Source organism: Dipodomys merriami, unplaced genomic scaffold (genome assembly GCF_024711535.1).
Source record: "Dipodomys merriami isolate MVZ:Mamm:240054 unplaced genomic scaffold, mDipMer1.0.p SCAF_56, whole genome shotgun sequence".
In the NCBI taxonomy this organism is placed as follows: Eukaryota; Metazoa; Chordata; class Mammalia; order Rodentia; family Heteromyidae; genus Dipodomys; species Dipodomys merriami.
This window is the reverse complement of record NW_027206135.1, coordinates 3,089,890-3,108,950: the sequence shown is the minus strand read 5'-3', so window position 1 is coordinate 3,108,950 and position 19,061 is coordinate 3,089,890. Positions and strand designations below refer to the sequence as shown.

The window sequence follows — 19,061 nt, the reverse complement described above, 5'->3', positions numbered from 1 at the left end:
ATCTTCTTTCAGGCACACACTGATTTAATTAATTTCCAATGTCCTCAGTTTCCAAAGGGCTTAATAACATTCCTAATGATGCTGTCTGATATACTGTCATAACCCACAGCTGATATAAGACAAATCAAAGCATTGTGGAGATGATATATTTATTTCTAAATAGAGTAAACTCATAATGTTGTATGTTTTGTTTTTATTGTCAAGGTGATGTACAGAGAGGTTACAGTTACATAAGTAATTAGTTACCCCTTCCCTCATTTTTCTCCTACTTTCCCTCCCCCCTTCTCCTCACCCCCAAGTTGTACAGATCATTTCCAACATATTATCTTGTGTATATCGCTGTTGCATTGGTTCCCCCTTGTCCTTTGTCTCACCATTCTATTGTTCCCCTTCACTTCCCTAATTCTAATAAATGAATATACAATACCAGGTACCAAAATCAAATTCTACTCTACCATTCTACAGTCCTCCTGCCATCTTCCAGCAGATGATGCCTAAATAAGAACTGTTTCCATTTTTATGACATGTCACCCCACGTTCTTGCACTATATTAATGTTTATAGGCAGAAATGTTCTCAGAGGAGGGTGGAGGGGAGCTGATACAACGCTGGAAGGGCTTTGCAGCCTTGGGCAGGGCTCTTCCTGAGTGGCTGGGTGCTGGGCAAACATGTCAGCATCCATTCTGGCTTTTGTATTTTATTTTATTTTGGGGTCATTGGGCTTAAACTCAGGATCTGAGTGCTGTCCCTGAGCTCTTTTGCTCAAGGACCTGACACTCTACTACTCTGAGCCACAGCTTCACTTCTAGTTTTCCAGAGGTTCATTGGAGTAAGTGTCTCATGAACTTTCTTGTGAGGGCTAGTTTGAACTGTGGTCCTCAGATCTCAGCCTCCTAAGTTGCTAGGTTTATAGGTGTGAGCCACCAGTGCCTGGCCCACCCTATTACTTTAAACATGAAATATGTCTTAGGTTTTTTTGACAAGCAGGGGACAGCATTATTTGTAGGGTCAAGGGGGTCGCAAATGAAACCTCTGAGATGAACAAAGCAACTGAGCTGAAAGTATTGGTGCACTTAACCTGTTATTTGATGGTATGGTATCTATGTATTCTCTTCATGGGAGCCTGAAAGGCTAGATAATATTACTGTTTGACAGTTGATAGAAAGAACAAACAATAACCAAAGATACACATCAAGAAATCAGAGGATGAGGACAATATGCCACACTGACCGTTCCCGTGATGTTTGCTACACTGACATCCATTTCCAAACAAAAAAAAATATGCTATAGTCATTCTGGTTCAAAGATTAGTTTCAATTGAATATACAGAGGGTATTCATTTCTACCCAGGATATGTAGGAAAGATAGAATCAGATTTTCTTAACTATATTTTCCCTGAGAAGGTGAAGTACCACCTCAGAAACATCTGGTCTACCAGGGTCTACCTAAGAGAGGCAACAGAAGTGAGAATCCGCCAGCACCATTTGCTACTCTTCATTTCCCTGGTGTTTTCCTCAACTTTACAGTACTTTATTACACAAATAATACATGGTCATTATAGTCAGCAACTACGAATTTTCAAACAGATACAGTAAAAACCTAGAATCCTTCCAGCCAGAAAGAACTATTATTTATGCTTATGTGTCTCCCTGTGTAGATTTTCTCCTGAATATCTATATTTCTATAGATATATTTACTAGTCCCAAAAACGGCATCACATACATTTTAGAGTTAAGTTTCTCATTAACTATATTATAAACACCTTTTTTTATGAATCAAGAGACATACTTCTACAGCAATTTGAGTATCTACATTTTGTATTTCTACACCATACTTTTTTTTTCAGTGCCTTGAAGTAGGTCCTATAGTTTTTAATTCAAGCTTTCAGTATTATAAACACTATTACCAAGAACATCCTGGCTGTAAGTCGTTGTGTACATCTTACCTTATTAGAATGAATACCTTCCAGTGAGATTGCTGGGCCAAAAAAAGTCTTGTGAAGCTACTGATCCCAGTGGCCATGCTATAGAAGGTTCCATGTCACTCTTCTTTTTTTTTTTTTTTTTTGGGTCAGGTCGTGGGGCCTGAACTCTGGTCCTGGGCGCTGTCCCTCAGCTCTTCAGCTCAAGGCTAGAGCTCTACCACTTGAGCCACAGCGCCACTTCCAGCTATTTTCATTTTGCTTATGTGGTGCTGAGGAATCGAACCCAGGGCCTCAGGCATGCAAGGCAAGGGCTCTACCACTGAGCCATCTTCCCAGCCCCCATGTCACTCTTTCACCAAAGTGGATAAACATACAAGGGTCTCATAAAACTACAATCTCATGTAAAGAAAAGGATTTATACATATCCTTTTATCCATTTTTAAAGGCATATATAAGGAATATATAGGATATATGTGTGTATGTATATATCTACAATGAACAAAATTGTTCCTGTTGTGAACAGTGGTATTGACTTCTCTCCCTTCCAATCTAAGGCAGCAGTAATGGCCATAACAAAGCTTTCAGTGCTATACACAGGCTTTATGGAAAGTATTTTTCACCCCAATAGGCAAGTTCCTATCTATTCAGTATCCATACAGCAGGCTTTATTGTCTGATAGGATAATGGATTGGAAGTATTGGGGAGAGTGTTGTACAAAAAGCCAGGTTGTCATCTCTCAGGGCTGCCCAAAATTCAGAATTGACCTACCCTTTCTTCTTCCTAAACATGTATTAAATCACTGCTATGTACAACACACCAGTTATGGAAAAGATGGAATGTTCCATCTGTTCTCACTCCCTCTTTTATTTTTATCTCATCCTAACATCATCTGACATTATTATTGGCTTGTAAAGGTAGTGAGATTGAGCTGCTCAACCTGTGTTCGGAAGACTAGTTTTCTTTTTTTATGACAAGAATAGTTGTAAGAAGTCTTTCTTACTGGGTGAGAGAAATGAGCTTTTTCTGTGATTTTATAATTAATTGGTTATTGCCTGAAGCTTGAGGGTATTGAGGGTCACAGATATTACCTAGAGGGAGAAGCCAGAGCTTTCCTAGTGAGCCGTCATGCTTTGGGGAATGCCATTGGCTTATGCCTCCACAAGTACCCATTTCTACAATAAAGCACAAATGTAATTACTGGACTGTTGTCACTGAAGCAATGAACAACTGGGACTCTGTAGGTGGATGAGAAACACAAGGCAGTAGGAAAAGTATGGGAAAGAAACCTAGTGAATGGCTCTGCATTCCAGCCTACATGTCATTTGGAACTTATCACTTCCCTTTGGTGTTTTTCTTATCTGCTATGGTGTGAACATCTCCCTTTCTCAATAGATGTGAAGTTCCCAAAGGACAAGACAACTGTATATCTTCTTTACTCTTCAGGGACACTAGCAAGACTGGGTACTTTAGGGCGATGAGCCCCCAAGTATAAAGGTCAGAGCACTGAAATGCGAGTTAGGAGATGTTATTTATGGCTCCATATCATCTAAGAGGCCTTGGACAAAATACCTGTCTCTAATTTGAGCTTGCAGCAAGAGCTTTCTCTGCAAATAGACTCAAAGCACATATTTTCTAAGGATACTTGGAAACAAGGTCAGGGAATGTGTCCACGTCATTATTCAACTAGACAAAGTGTTTGAATAGAATATTCAGTGGAACATTGAATTTTAGGCAAAAAAAAAAAAAATCCCAAAGCTCCATTTCCCACATCTCTAGTGCAGCTGTGGCCAATGCCAGTGCAGGATTTTATCTCACTGATTCCCCTGCTGTGGTCTGGATGCATTTTATTAGCATATACTTAGTGTATCTTCTCAGAAAATATATAATAGCTCATCACTCTTCATCATATTCCTGAACATCCTGCCAAAATAATTTATCTTTTAAAATCTTCACTGCTGTAACAGTGAGAGTCCTCGTCCTAGCTCTAGTGTCAGACTTCAGCCTGAAGGTCTCCAATTAATGAGTCCATGGGATTGGTTTTAGCTAACATCTTCCTCTGTTGTCTTTTTTTTTTTTTTTTGCTTGGGGTAGTTTTATCTTTTTTCTCTTAAACAAGAGGAATATTAATTTTAGGCCTGTTGTTTCTAATCTCTACCATGGTGTCTCCAAATCCACAAGGTTTTATTGAGATCTTAACTTACTGAGGATGCCTTTGCTACCAATGAAAATTACAATAAGCGCATAATGTGGTTTAGAAAGCACTAAGCAGAAAGAAGGATTTGGTGTGAAGTTAGTCTTTTCAAACACTGGATGGATAAACTGATTGATTGATTGGGTTTTGGTTATTGAGGAATGAAGTCAGGGCCTTGAGGTTACGAGGCAAGCATCATACCACTTGAACTAAACTCCTAGCTCTTTAGTTTTATTTTGTTTTTGAGATAGCATCTTGCTATTTCAAGAATAGCAAGAATGGCCCTGGAGATCTGTTTTTGCCTCCTGAATAGTTGGGATTACAAGTCCATACCACTACACTTAGCTCAGCTCTGGAATTTTTATACAAAAGGCATCTCAGAAAATATCATTAAGCATACATGCTAATGTGCCTCTCACCTGTGTTATCTGCTCATAAGCTTCCACAATTGTTGTAGTTCTTAGACTTACACAACTATGCTAAGTATATTTACACATATTTAGCTACACTTAGACCTCTTCAGACAGCTTACCAATCTCCTGGTTCTATCTCAGGATAGGTGTCGAGCTGTGTCAGAATTTCAAGTGTCTTGTCACAGCTTTCAGGTTGGTGTCTGGCTTGTTTCCTTTCTTCTTTCTTCCCACCACAGGGCAAGTTTCAGGATGATGAATCTGCATGAAGCTGAGAAATACATTTAAAGTGAAATGAATGACCTATTTCTAAGCAGAAAAAAATACATTATATCTAAAATATCTGCCTTACTTTCTATATTATTTCTTTCTTAACAATGACCTGGTTTGGTAATGAGCTCAGAAATGGGGGCAAATATCAGGCTCCTGATACTGTTTCTGCAATAGGAGATAAAAAATTGAGAGTATAAAAGTAATTGCAGTGATAACAAAAGCATCTTTCTCACAAAAGCTTGAAAGGGCTTAGGGATCAGAATGATTCTTTATTGTTCTCCTCTGTCAATGAAAAGAGAGCTGCAGCTTAACTATTTCAGCCAATGTCAAATCTTCCATTATAGCAAAGTTCTGTGCATTCTGGCTGGGGAGGCAAACTCTTTTATCTGTATTGTGAATACAGCCTACAGTATATATATATGATATATATAGATATAGATATATCACATATATATATATATATGTACAGAGAGAGATATGAAGGACCTGGTGGAGATTATGAAGTTACAAACAAAGCTAAGATAAATGAAGGGTTTTTTTTTGGGGGGGGGGGGAAATCTGGTCGTGGGGCCTGAACTCTGGGCCTGGGCACTGTCCCTCAGCTCTTCAGCTCAAGGCTAGCGCTCTACCACTTGAGCCACAGCACCACTTCCAGCTTTTTTCTTTTTGCTTATGTGGTGCTGAGGAATCAAACCCAGGGCCTCAGGCATGCAAGGCAAGTGCTCTACCACTGAGCCAACTTCCCAGCCCCATGAAGGGTTTTTTTTAATGGTAAGGAGAGTGCCTACAATTTTCTCATTAGTTCAGAGGTTCAAATAACTGGTTTTAAAATAACAAAACAATATGTTGAAAATTATCTTTACAACTGGGTGGGGGCTGCAGGGGAAGGAAAGTGGGAAAAAAATGAGGGAGAGGGTACCAAGTTCCACAAAAAATGTACTCACTACCTTACGAAAGTAACTGTAGCCCTTTGTACAGCATCTCAACAATAAAATTTAAAAAGTTAAGTAAAATAGTGAAAAAATGCAAGGAAGGTGGGTTAGTCATCACATTCTGGATGAAGAAACTCTCCCAGGAAGGAAGGAGCGGGAAGCTTGCCGGGGCATTTATTTCTGGCATTCTGAGAAGACCCCACTGCTTAATGGCCCTCCCTGCAGAGTTTGTGTTCTGTTTTTTCCTGGCCTGAGCCTCTTCTCTCCTGTCTGCTCACCTGATCTTGATTCCCAGGGTTAGCTTTTGCCCTGGGCAAGTCTTGGTTATGTGTCTAAAACCCCCCTACACACACCCCACTTACGTTTTCTGCCAGCCTATCTCTGTGGGTCTAGTTGGCAGACCAGTATCCAAGTCAGAGTGCCAAGCTATTCAGTACCACTGAATGAGGCTTTGGACATGCAAATAGAGTTTATTCACCTCAGGCCTATGAGGTGACCGGGCCTCAAGCCAGGCCCCTAAACCAAACAGCTCTGAGGAGCAACAGGTGCCCTTGTTCTGAGTTGTTAGCTTCCTGGGGGCTACTGGGAGACTGAGGTGGGGCACTGGAAGGGAGCATGGTGATTTGCCCATGGTAAGTCTTTCTGGCTGCTGCCTTGGAAACCTCTTATGCCTACACTGAACACATGTTTTCCCAAATATCTTTCACTTCCCAAGTTCATCTCATAACTTTATATATTGTCTACCCTACCTGAGTATAAACCGTATGAAGGCAGAGACTGTCCATTCAGCTTTGTATAGGAGAGTTTGCACATGTTATCAATAAACACTCCTTGATCATATAAATCATCACAACTGAATTGCAAAGTGTCACATAAAAGAAGTGATATGAGTTGTTGCTCAAAAATTCTAGAACAAATCAGGTTGCTTGCTCAGGGAAACAAATAGCACCTGTTTTCTCTCATCTATGCGGAAGCTAAATCTAAAAACAACGATGCATGATAACATATTCAGGGATTCATGCATTTACACAAAAAACAAGTTGGCTAAAGGGGAGGGGGTACACTTAGGGGAGGAATCCTAAGGTGTAATTCCCCTAAACAACTAAAGTACTATCTATCCAACCAAATATCAGGAAGTGAAAACATGTTTCTTTTGCAGGGGGAGGACAGAGGGGGTACAAGAATGGAGGGAGAAAGGGTGAGAAAATGTTATTATATTCAATGGACATTATATAAACACAGAACTATATAACTTGAGGGTAGCGTCAGGAAGAAGAAAATAAAAGAGGACAAAAGAAGAGGTGACATCGTCTAAGAAGCATTGTACTCATAACCTGACTTATGGAATTGTACAACTACTTAACAACAACAACACAATAATAATAATAATAATAATAATAATAATAATAATAATAATAATAAAAGTTCTAGAAAGGGGAATTTGAGCTTGCTATATCATGAAACTAGTCCAGTCAGTCTGTTTGGCCTTTAGCTGGTTATGCTCACAACCAAGAAGTAGATGCTTTGAAGACACATGAGTCTGACAGGAACATCATGGTGAGAAACAGTCCAGGCAGGGATGGCATGGAGCTCTGGGCTGCAGAGATTGGTCTCTTGTGCTGGCAACATTCAGATTCCTAAAAGGCTGTTTGGCATCTGTCAATCTTATCAACAAGCAGAGGATTTGGGTCCCCTGACCACTTGTCCATAGTACTCCTGACAATATATATTCTTTGAAAAATAGTCCATTCTCAGCAGGGTCTCCCATCCAAGTAGGTTGCAGGAACTGAGCCATAGGTTCAGAGCCCCAACCAAGCAAGCTAAGGTTTGGGGCAAAATAAACCAACAAGCTGACTGTAAGAACAGTAGGCTTAGGGGGTGGGGGTGTGACATCACACACTGGTAGGGAGACTTGGGATTCAGACAGATTTGGGCCCAGAGAGTTCTTGTCCTTTGCTAGGCAAATGGCTTTGAGCAAGTCAGCTGACACTTCAGCTGCGAAGTGGAGAGTATACCTGTATCATAGCATTCTGTCAACAATTAAATGAGATAGATGTATCAAATGTTTATACATCTATGTAATAGATAATAAGCAAATAATTGTGCACTTTCTTTTCTATAGAAGGTCTGAATGTACCCCGCTTTTCTAAAACTCTGTGCTGTTTTGTGTCATTAAAGGAGACTCTAATCCATAAACACATGAGAAAAAAAATCTTCCTTCTTTTCTTGGGATGCACAAGCCATGTGACCAGCTCCCACCCTGTAAGCAGCCCAGGATAGGTCTCGCCTACGGCCTGGGTTATGTTTGGCCTAGGTTTCATCCTAGCTGAACAGGTGCTTGCTGAGGCCCTTGGAGAAGACGGGTAATAGATATGATAAAGGCAGAGCACACCCTATGGACACATCATCTCCAGGGAGGCCTACAGGCTTTTTGTGACAATTAATTATTCACATTTTCTCTCCTTCCCCTCAAATGCTTGCTTTCCTGTGCGGCACCAGAGGCAGATTCCCTGGGGTGCATGTAACCCTAGCAGCTGATGACAGTTTGGAGCTGAGATCTATGGTTCTTGGAGTCTGTGTGTTTCATGCCACATCACAGGCTAACAATGGCTGAAGCATACTGTCCATTCTCTTTAGCTCTGCCTGGGCAGGATTTTAACCACTTTCAGCTCCCTCAATTCATGCAGTGAAAAGGGCATCCTGAGAGCTAGGCTTTTCCTTCCTTGCCTGTTCGCTCCTGGCTACATCCCAAACTACCAAGCATGCTGACGTCTGGTGGGATGCCTTTCAGCCCAGCCCCTGCTTCCAGGTTGCGCAGCCTGCTCTGGCAGAGTTGTTGATACTCATTCATCCATACACTCTTCAATAGGCTTTTGTTCTGCTCTCTGGGAAACTTTTGTGTGATCGCTCTAGGTGACACAAGGCTGAGTGTCCTGACAACTCTGTTCGGGAGAGTTGGATGCTATGTCCCCCACTTCACGCCCAGGCAGGGCTCTCCCTGTCCAGCCACCAGTTTTCTAAGGGTCACTGCTTTTCTTTCCCCATTGCACCCACCTGTGACCTCAGCCTGTCTGAGTTGCCCTCTAGGCAAGGACTGAGATGGAAAAACTTGGGCATATGCCAACAGGAGTGGTCTCTGGCAGATTCTTCCTGGGACACTCAGGGCCATAGAAAAGGAATGTAAAAGGGTGTCAAATCATAGAACTGTTCACTAGTGTGAACAGGCAAGACAGCCAGCAGACAGAAGGAAGGGAGCTGTAGAGATAAATGGACATAGTGGTAGGAACGTGGCCAAACATGGAGGAGAGTGGCAGCTGATCCTTCTGCTGAGAAATGGATGCAGCAGAGAGTTGGGCGGTGGGGCCGCTGATGCTGGAAGGAGTGCTCAGCCTCTCGATCTGTGTGCCCTTGACAGGTAACTTGGCCTGTCTGTGCCTGATGCTCTGTTTTGTTAAGTAAAGACAAAACTCTTCCAGAGTTTTACAAGGATTAAATAGGCTCATCCAGATACAAGCCTGAGAAGGATGCTGGCTGGCTGGCATTGCCCCTCAGGGTGCCTGGTTGTGTGTGCATGCTCTGGGTGGAACCTGTAGAGCCTGGATCTTATTTGTTTCCTTGTTAGTGTTGGGACTTGAATTCAGACTCTCACATTTGCTCAGCTTGCTTGCTCCTCTGGTACTTTATCACTTGTCACATGTCACTGCTCACATTCTACTGGCCAAACCTAAGTGTGTAGTCTAATCCAGGTCAAAGGATAGGGGGATACACCTCATTTTAGGGAGAAAAGTCACAAAATTACATACAGAGAGCAGGGACAGAGGTAGGTACTGATGCTAGAGTCGGTAGAGGAAATGGTGTCAGGGCCTTGTCATACCTTGTCTAGACTCTTCACTAATCCTTTAGATCATTACATTGCTTACAGTCAGCCTCTTGCATCCCCTGATCCTATCAACCTACACAGTTGAGCTGAAGAACTGGGCTTTGGTCCTGTTTCCCAGTCTCATCCATTTCTGTGCTTCAGGGCTACTCACCACTACCTCTAAATGGACTTCCTCTGTCCCCTGCTCCCATCTCCTTCCCCAGGGCTTGAACTCAGAGCATAGGTGCTGTCTCTGAGCTCTTTTGCTCAAGGCTAGCACTCTACCACTTGAGCCATAGCACCACTTCCTGCTTTTTTGGTGATTAATTGGAGATAAGAATTTCATGAACTTCCCTGCCTGGGCTGGCTTCCAACCCCAATCCTCAGATCTCAACCTCCTGAGTAGCTAGGATTACAGATGTGAGACACTGGTGCCTGGCTTAAATGGACTTCTTTTTGCACAGTACTATGCTTTATCAACAGTCTGCTGCTTCCTACAGTGACCTTCCCCCTTTGAGGCTATTCTAAGTCAGTTACCATTTACCTTCAGGGACAAGGTCATATGGTGTCTCCTTCATGCAGCCTTGTTAGCGGTGCCTAGGGAAAAGAGTTCATTTGGTCCAATAAAGTCAGTCAAAATTGCATGATGCTCATGTGACTGCAGGAATATGTGTTTAACCAGAGGGAGAAAAAGAGAGTGGTGAAAGATGAAATCATTCTACCTGCTCTTGAGCCATGTCTCTGGTCTAGCTTTTTGCTGGATAATTAAGAGATAAGAGTCTCTCAGACTTGTCTTTCCAGGTTGGCTCAAAACTGATATTCTTAGATCTCAGCCTGCTGATTAGTTAGGATTATAGACACTGGTAATCTGTGTCACCTCATGAGAAAGTCAGCTTCATACTTGGCATTAGAAGTTTCTGGATGTCCTACCAGAGGGTTCTGGGAGGTAACCAGGCCATTAGGATGCATGATTGTGGGTAGATGGGGACTAACAAGAGGCACCAAAGGCAGATTTATCTAGGCAGTATAGGTAGAGCCTCATCAGATTTTTCTCACCCCCTAATCACACCCCAGTAAGAATTCTGCATTTGTTCCTGAAGTATTCTTCCCTGTGTTGCTAGCAGCAAAGCCAAGGACCTCACACTATGCAAGAGCCCTGGGCAGGACCACTCACTTGTCAATTAGCGTGAATTTCAGAAGGCCAACACATGTCTCCCTTGTCTTCCACTGTATACACATGCCTTGCCCAGTGGAGAACACATAGGAAGAACCCTAAGAATCTGTTAAGTGGATGAACTAAATAAGCCAGTGAAATGAAAGGACCAGAAAAGATACAGCAATATAGGGGAGGTTTGAAGGGTAAGGCAGTACAGTGATTTCTGAAAATGGCCTGCAGGCACCCGCAGTGGCTTCTTTCATTGGCTGGTTGTCCCTTCCCTGTCTGTACACTTGACTTCGTGTTGTCTGATCAGAAGTACACTCAGCCTGATAAAGTATAGGGCCAAAATCTCCTTTCTAGAATGGAAACACTGCTAGCAATAGCTCTTTTCTCTCTGGATGCTAGGACATTGCTCTAGAAGTTTTTGCAAGTGTATTTGGGAAGCAGAAAAAAAAAATCACAGATCATGAGTTCACTTCCGTTAGAATTTGGCTTCTTTTCCTGCCAAGATACTATACTACATGCCTCCACTGTTCTACTAAGTAGAATAATCATTCTATCCACCCATCCATCCATCATCCACCCATCCACTCATCCATCCATCCATCCAGAATAATGATCCATTCCTCCGTTCTTGTGTGCCCCCAGGTGAGCTTTCCGTGGAAGAGGCGCAAGACCCTTTCCTAGTGAGCATCCACATCATCTCAGACCCAGGGGAGTCCCAGCCGCTGCAGGAGGCCATCGACAAGGTGTTGGCCTGGATCCACCCAGACCTCCCTCTGTTCCGGGTGTCAGAACGGCGGGCTGGCCGGCATAGGCGGCGGAAGCCCCCCAAGGATTCACAGCCCTCACTGGCCGTGGTGCTGTTCTTGCAGGAGGAATATGGTGAGGAGCAGATCCTGCAGTTGTACCGTATGCTGCAGCGGCCACCCTGGCGCCACCATCACACAGAGCAGGTGCATGGCCGGTTCCTGCCCTATCTGCCCTGTAGCCAGGATTACTTCACACTGGCCCCCGGAACCCCACTGTGGGCCATCAGGCCTGTGCACTACGGCAAGGAGATTGTGCGCTTCACCATCTACTGTCGCCACGACAACTATGCAGACAGCCTCCGGCTCTATGAGCTCATCCTGCGCCGGAGCCCCAGCCAGAAGAGAGCGGACTTCTGCATCTTCCCTATTTTCTCCAATCTGGATGTGGATATTCAGTTCTCCCTCAAAAGGCTGCCCTGTGACCAGAACCCGGTGCCCACCGACTCCTCTTTGCTAGAGTTCCGGGTGAAGGACATTGGTGAGTTGGTGCCACTCTTGCCCAACCCCTGCAGCCCCATCAGTGAGGGGCGCTGGCAGACCGAGGACCATGATGGCAACAAGATCCTTCTGCAGGTATCAGGAAAATGTCTGCCTGCGTGCCTGTCTGTCTGTCTGCCTGCCTGCCTGTCTCCCTGTATGTCTGTCTGAAGGGCAAAGCCAATCAGTTCTACTAGAGACCTCTTACCTGTTCTGGAAATCCTAAATGGCCTGCAGGCATCCCGCAGTGGCTTCTTTCATTGGCTGGTTGTCCCTTCCCTGTCTGTACACTTGACTTCGTGTTGTCTGATCAGAAGTACACTCAGCCTGATAAAGTATAGGGCCAAAATCTCCTTTCTAGAATGGAAACACTGCTAGTAATAGCCCTTTTCTCTCTGAATGCTAGGACATTGCTCTAGAAGGGCGGGGAGGGGAGAGGGGAATCAGTTGCCCTAATCTGAGACATCTCTGTTAGAGTCCTTAGTCAAAAGTTTTTTACCCACACACTGTTCACTCCTGCAAACAAACTTCAGGGAAGCCCATGTATATGAAAGTTATAAACAACATTGGCATTCCATAGAGAAAGATGATCTGTTGGTTCCCTTCCCTCTGGCACGTCCACTGCCTCCTATCTGTCCACTCTTACCACAAGAGAAGGTTATAAGAATCTGTAAGCACTTGCAAGGTGACTCCCTCCTGAACATGTGAAGGACTAAAGGATGTATCTGGACTCCCTCAGCTGGGAGAATGAGCACATTTTAATGACAGTGGACTGGCCCCATCCTTCCTAGCTAACACCTTGTAGCATTGCTGGCCCATTTCTCCTTTCATGGTGTATCCTAAACTCATCAGAGGCATTTAACTACACTCAAGTCAAAATTGGGGCTGGAGTTGAAAGAACCCCCTGCTCTGTCATTCACAACCTGTTAGGAAAGAGTTGCTTTCCCGCCAGACCTTCTTGAATTGACAAGCACATTGGGTCTAGGTAGATAGGGCTTTATATTATATTTGAAAAAGCCTCAACTTCTGGCATTCTAGTTTTCATGTTTGGCTACCCAACAAGAGATATACACTAGCCAGTTAGGGGACGTTTTTTATAAAGTTGATGTTTGCAGTAGATCGAATCAAGAGGTGAATTTTCAGTGTTTGTTCATGTGAGCTTTAACATGAGAATTATAATCCCCATGCCATGAGATGAAGTGAGAATTTAGCACACGTCACACATTGGTCTTAGGTACAGCTAAGCTGTGTTGCTCAAGTAAGCAGGGTCACCTAGAGATGCCTATTCCTAGGAACTAGATAATTTTCAGACTTCTTTTTGAAGAAGCTAAGTAATGCCCCTTTTTTATTGAATGAACTGAATGATTGTGTTTGCTTCACAGTCCCCTTTGAAATGTCAGGAAAACTTTCTTCTGCATTCAAGAGTGCCAGTTCTCTACGCAAAATATAACAGAGTGGCACCAAGTAAAAGTTATTGAAATGCAAGGGATTATGTTTATAGTAAAAAACAAATATATATGATTATTTTTTAACTGATTTCTTCTATTTTATAGTAATGAGAGGAATTTTTTCCCTCTCTTAATCTTTCTAATAACCCAAATGAAAGAAGAAAATGTGAAGATTTGTCCTGGGCTCTGATCAAAGAAAACACTGAAAGAGCATTTCAACAAAAGACCCACATGTAAATGGTTATTAAGTCTATACAGGTGCTGACTTTTAGTTTGAAGGATCCATGAAAGAATAAGAAAAATGATTTGCATTTTAGGACTCAAGAATACAGATCTTTGTTTAAAGCAAAGGTGTGCACAGAAGTAACAAATAGTCCCTCATTCTTCATTAAGTTCATTTAAACATCTTTGCCTCTCTGCTGGGAGCAGTTTCTGTTCTTTTGTGAGTTAGACCTCATCTACCTACCACAGGTCCTTGTCAAAGTAAAAATCTGTATTTAAGCTTCCAGCAAAATGAACATATTCAGATCACGGGGGCAGGGCACTGGAGAGACTGCCTTGTGGCCACATTTTCTTTAACACTATATGTATCCTAGATCCACTTTCAGCTCACATTCTTAAAGCAAGTTCTTTGTTCTTGTAAGATGCGCTCCTACACTGAAGGAAAGCTTGGCTGGGGAGTTTTGTCATGGCCTTGTTAAAATACATTTTATTTTCTTACCCGGACCCCATCCCGCTGACTTAACATTCCATATATGAGAGAATTACTCCTCCTCCTTTTAATTCCTCTGGAGGAGAAAGGCTCAGATTTATTTTTTTTTTCTGGAAGGTACTTATCCCAGCAGAAGAATTAGGAGAAGTCCTTTGCTAAGATCTAATAAGGTGGGAAGAAAGCTATCTCTCTCTCTCTGGAAAAGGGTAAAGGGTAGTGAGGAGTTGCCTGAGAACTCTCCGAAAAATGCATCTTAGAGATTTGCATTGATGCATAATTGATGTTGAACTACAGCTTTGTGGAGTCCCAGACTCTGTTTCATGAGGCTTCCCACATCCCACAAAACTAAACTGATGCCATGCTTGGAACACAGTGTGTTTTCTTTATATGTGTTTGTTTACTCTTAGTGGGGGAAACTATAAATAGTATATGTACAGAAAAGTACATGAGTCATAAACATACAGCTCAACGAATTTTCACAATATGAACACATGTGGAAGAGCACTCAGCTAAAGAAACAGAACAGAGACCTCTTCCTTCACCCCAGCCTCCTTTCCCTAGCTTCCGCTCACCCCAACCCACATCTTACTCTGTTTTGGTTTTTATCTTGGGTCTGGTTGTGGGCCTGAACTCTGAGCCTGGGCGCTGCCCCTCAGCTCTTCAGCTCAAGGCTAGCGCTCTACCACTTGAGCCACAGCACCACTTCCGGCTTGTGTTTTTGCTTATGAGTGCTGAGGAATCGAACCCAGGGCCTCAAGCATGCAAGGCAAGCGCTTTACCACTGAGCCACCTTCCCAGCCCCCACATCTTACTCTGTATGGTATGAGATAGAAACAGGGAAATATGCAGTCAAAACAAAAAAAGATTGGAAAAACGGCTGTTATCATCTCTCATTTTAGTATTTATAAGTAGATCTCATATTTAAGAAATTTAAGATGGCTGACAAAGATGGAGACTTTACAAGAAGAGTGATAGAAGCAATTAGATACTGACAGTTTGGAGCAGAAAGCAAATATTACTAGAAAAATGATTTCAGCCAAGAGTGATACCCAGAATCCATCTCAGTGATAGGTAGTTTCTAGAATATGTGGATCAAAGGTAGCCACTTGCCACATATGGCCATTGAAACTGAAATTATAAGTTAAATTTTAAATGTCATTCCTGAAGCTGGGTGCCTGTGGCTCACACATGTAATCCTATTTATTCAGGAGCTGAGATCTAAGGATTGTAGTTCAAAGCCATCTCAGGCAGGAAAGTCTAGGAGACTCTTATCTCCAATTAATAGAATAATAAAGCTCGAATGATAAAGCTCAGGATCTCAGGACAGAGCCCAGGCCCTGAGTTCAAGCCCCAGGACTGACACACAAATACACACACACACACACACACACACACACACACACACACACACACACAGAGTGCTATTCCTTAGTCATCCTAGACATCGTCAGCCATCATTGCACACTGTGGTAGCTGATAGCTGCCATATTGAATAGTCAAGATGCAGGAAATTGGGCTGGGAAGGTGGCTCAGTGGTAGAGTGCTTGCCTTGCATGCATGAGGCCCTGGGTTCGATTCCTCAGCACCACATAAGCAAAAAAAAGAAAGAAAGCCGGAAGTGGCGCTGTGGCTCAAGTGGTAGAGCTCTAGCTTTGAGCTGAAGAGCTGAGGGACAGTGCCCAGGCCCAGAGTTCAGTCCCCACGACCGGACCCAAAAAAAAAAAAAAAAAAAGATGCAGGAAATTCCCATCCCTCCAGAAAGTTCTATTAGACATCCCTGTTCCCCAAAATAGGCCCAGAGTTCACTTGGTGTTTCCTAGCAGCAGCAAAATGAAGAGTCATCAGTGATATGAGGCAAAATCCATGTTTTTCAGTTCACAAGTATCCCTGGTTCTGGTTCCTGGAAGAAAAGTTGCCCTTCTTCCCCATCAGCAGTGGTGTCAACCACACCTATGCACTCACCACACCTGGAGCTCACAAGGTTCATTCTCATGTGGAACTTGCAAGTGCAAGCCAGGCATACCAGTCAGGTATAATCCAAGAAAAGCCACTGCACTGAGGACCTGGGCAGAGCAATGCAGGCCTCGCCTGCAGCTCCTGAGGCTTTGCAAAGAATCCCCCAAAGACTGTTTGCAGGCTTTGAGTAGCTAGCCAATGACAATGAGTTTGCCTTCTTACTCTGAGCCAACTACCTGAAGAACACTTGTCTCCTGTGGAGGATAGATACATGTGCTGAAGCTCAGCCAAGCAGGAGCAGCTCAGGGATCTGCTAAGGACAGAGTCCTGGATAGAGAGCCCCTTGCTACCATGGGAGTACATGCCAAGGGCAGAGGACTTCTTAAGAGGAAACTTGGATCCATTTAGAGACAGAAGTGGGGCTGGCTGAAGTGGAAAAAATGCATAGCAAACACAAGGCCCTCAGATCAAACCTCAGTACTGCAAAGGAAAAAGAAAGAGAGACAGAAATGTAGGGAAGACCCAAAGTCAAGTCCACAATGAGATTGAGGCTGCTGTTTTAGGCTGGAACTGTGGGAAGCAGGTTGCTCAGTGTCTTTGGAGATGCCAGGTATTGACAATGGTGCTGAGGCTTATAGAAGAGTTTTCCTCCCCTAGAAGGTTGTCACCAGCTGCTCCTTGTGTCCTCCTAAGGCAGTGGGAGAGAAGAACTTCCACAGAAGTAACAGTTTAAAAATAACATTTCAAAAGAAAAATATCCCTGACAACAAAATATAGTTATTACCACTTGAAATGAACTGCTAGTCAGAATCCCAGGACTGTGCTCACTCAGGATCCTCTACAGTCTCAACCACACAGCTAGTTCTCTTCACTTCTTCATTCACAAGGTGATTGACTGGACATTGATCTTGGAATGCCAGAACATGGACTAGAGGAGGAGAGACAGACAGGTACCACGGAGGATTTAATAAGAGACTCCTGTGGACTCCAGGAATCTTTTTTTTCATTTTTAACTATAAAAAATATAATATTCAAATGTCATCAAATAAATTCATGTTGTATGTGACCATCACCTCCATTTATTTCCAGAGCTTTCTCATCTTGTAAGACTGAAAGCTATACCCAGACTGATGCAGTAGGTAATCCTAGCTACTTTTCCAAGTAGGTGAGATCAGGAGGATCACAGTTTAAGACCAACCCACACAAAATATCAACAAGATCCTGTTTAACCAACACCTGAATACAAGGACTCATGCCTGCCATCCCACCTGCGCCACAAAAGCATGCGCAGGAGGATCACGGACCAGGTCAGCCTCAGGCAAAAGCATGTGCAGGAGGATCACGGACCAGGTCAGCCTCAGGCAAAAGCAAAACCCTATCTCTAAAGTAACTAGAGCAAAGAGGGCTGGAGCTGTGGCTTGAGCGGTAGAGGACCTTGCTAGACAGATTGCTCACAACCTTGAATTAATACCATAGTTTGAACTTATAACCCCAAGACCAACACAGACAGAGACAGAGACAGAGACATAGAGACTCTACTAATTAGCTATTGCCCATTTCCCCAGCCTTGGAAACAAGCATTCTGTTTCCTGTCTTTCTAATATCGCAAGCTCTAGGTATCTCATACAAACAGGATCTATTTACTATTTTTGTGACTGGCTCCTTCTACTTAGCATAATGACCTCAAGGTATCGTTTACATTACTGACAAGGAACCTGTCTCTCCAACCCTAAAGCCAGTTCAGTGTACCAACCAAATCTCAGAAGGTGATGAAACTCATTATAAGCCACACAGACCAGCAGCTTCCTGGTAACAATGCGGCAAGTTGCAAAAATGTCAGGAAGTAGTGAATAAGTGGCAAGAGTGAAAAGCTCGAGTGTTGTCATTCTAAAAGATAAGGCCACTTACTTGAGACAGACAGACTGCCTGCAGTGTCGCTGTGTTCCTTGGTCCTTGCTCCCATGGGGCCCTGGCTGCTACTATGCACATGGCCATCACACTGATACTTAGCAAAAAGCCACATCCTAACACAGTGTCTGCTACTGTAACCAATCATTATGGTCATTGCTGGCATCACACATACATGTAATCTTTTACACCATGAGAAATTAACATCGTGTCTAACTAGTTATTCATGCAGCTAACTATAGAAAGTCTGTGTTTCTAGGCAGAAGTCCCTGCCCGAGTGAAATTATCTTCTAGCAGGGAGAGGCAGATAATAAACAAGAACCAAGAAATATCATTTAGGAGGTTGGGAATGTGATTTAGTAGTAGAGTGCTTGCCTAGCATGCATGAGGCCCTGGGTTCGATTCCTCAATACCACATAAACAGAAGTGGTCATGTGGCTCAAGTGGTAGAGTGCTAGCCTTGAGCAAAAGAAGCTCAGGGACAATGCCCAGGCCCTGAGCTCAAGCCCCAGGACTGGCAAAAAAAAAATCATTTAGGATATTGAGGAGCAATAGGAGAAAATGGATTCAACCTGCCCTCTAAAACTTATAATGTGAAGTTGGTTCTGTTTATCAAAACCCCACTAATAAACCATCAAATCTGAAGGATATGTATAGGGTGAAAGATTTATACAATCTGGAGAGAAACCAGAGTATAAACTGAAGGATATATGTAGTTACTTTAGTCAGCAAGAAATGTCCTTATCCTTCAAGATCTCTTGATAATATAAGTCAACCCCTCTGGAAACATCTAGACCTCCTTTGGAAGAAATGATCATGTGTGTTGTTATTCATGTTGTTGTTGTTGTTGTTGTTGTTGTTTTGAGGGGGTGTTTGGTTTAGTTGGCTTGGTGTGCCAGTACTGGGACTTAACACTGGGCCTGAGTGCCATCCCTTAGCTTTCCCACTCAAGGCTGGTACTTTACCACTTGAGCCACGACTTCATTTCTGACTTTCTGATA

The 19,061-nt window shown here is 43.2% G+C and overlaps 1 protein-coding gene across 1 annotated transcript in view; it reads left to right on the top strand.

Moving 5' to 3' along the window:
* LOC138812176 (protein FAM124A-like) overlaps positions 1-19,061 on the top strand; it is a 48,811-nt gene that overhangs the window by 17,557 nt on the left and 12,193 nt on the right. Inside the window, exon 3 of the mRNA XM_070000149.1 lies at positions 11,396-12,132. Coding sequence (XP_069856250.1) covers positions 11,396-12,132 — 737 coding nt within the window. The remainder of the gene's footprint in view (positions 1-11,395; positions 12,133-19,061) is intronic.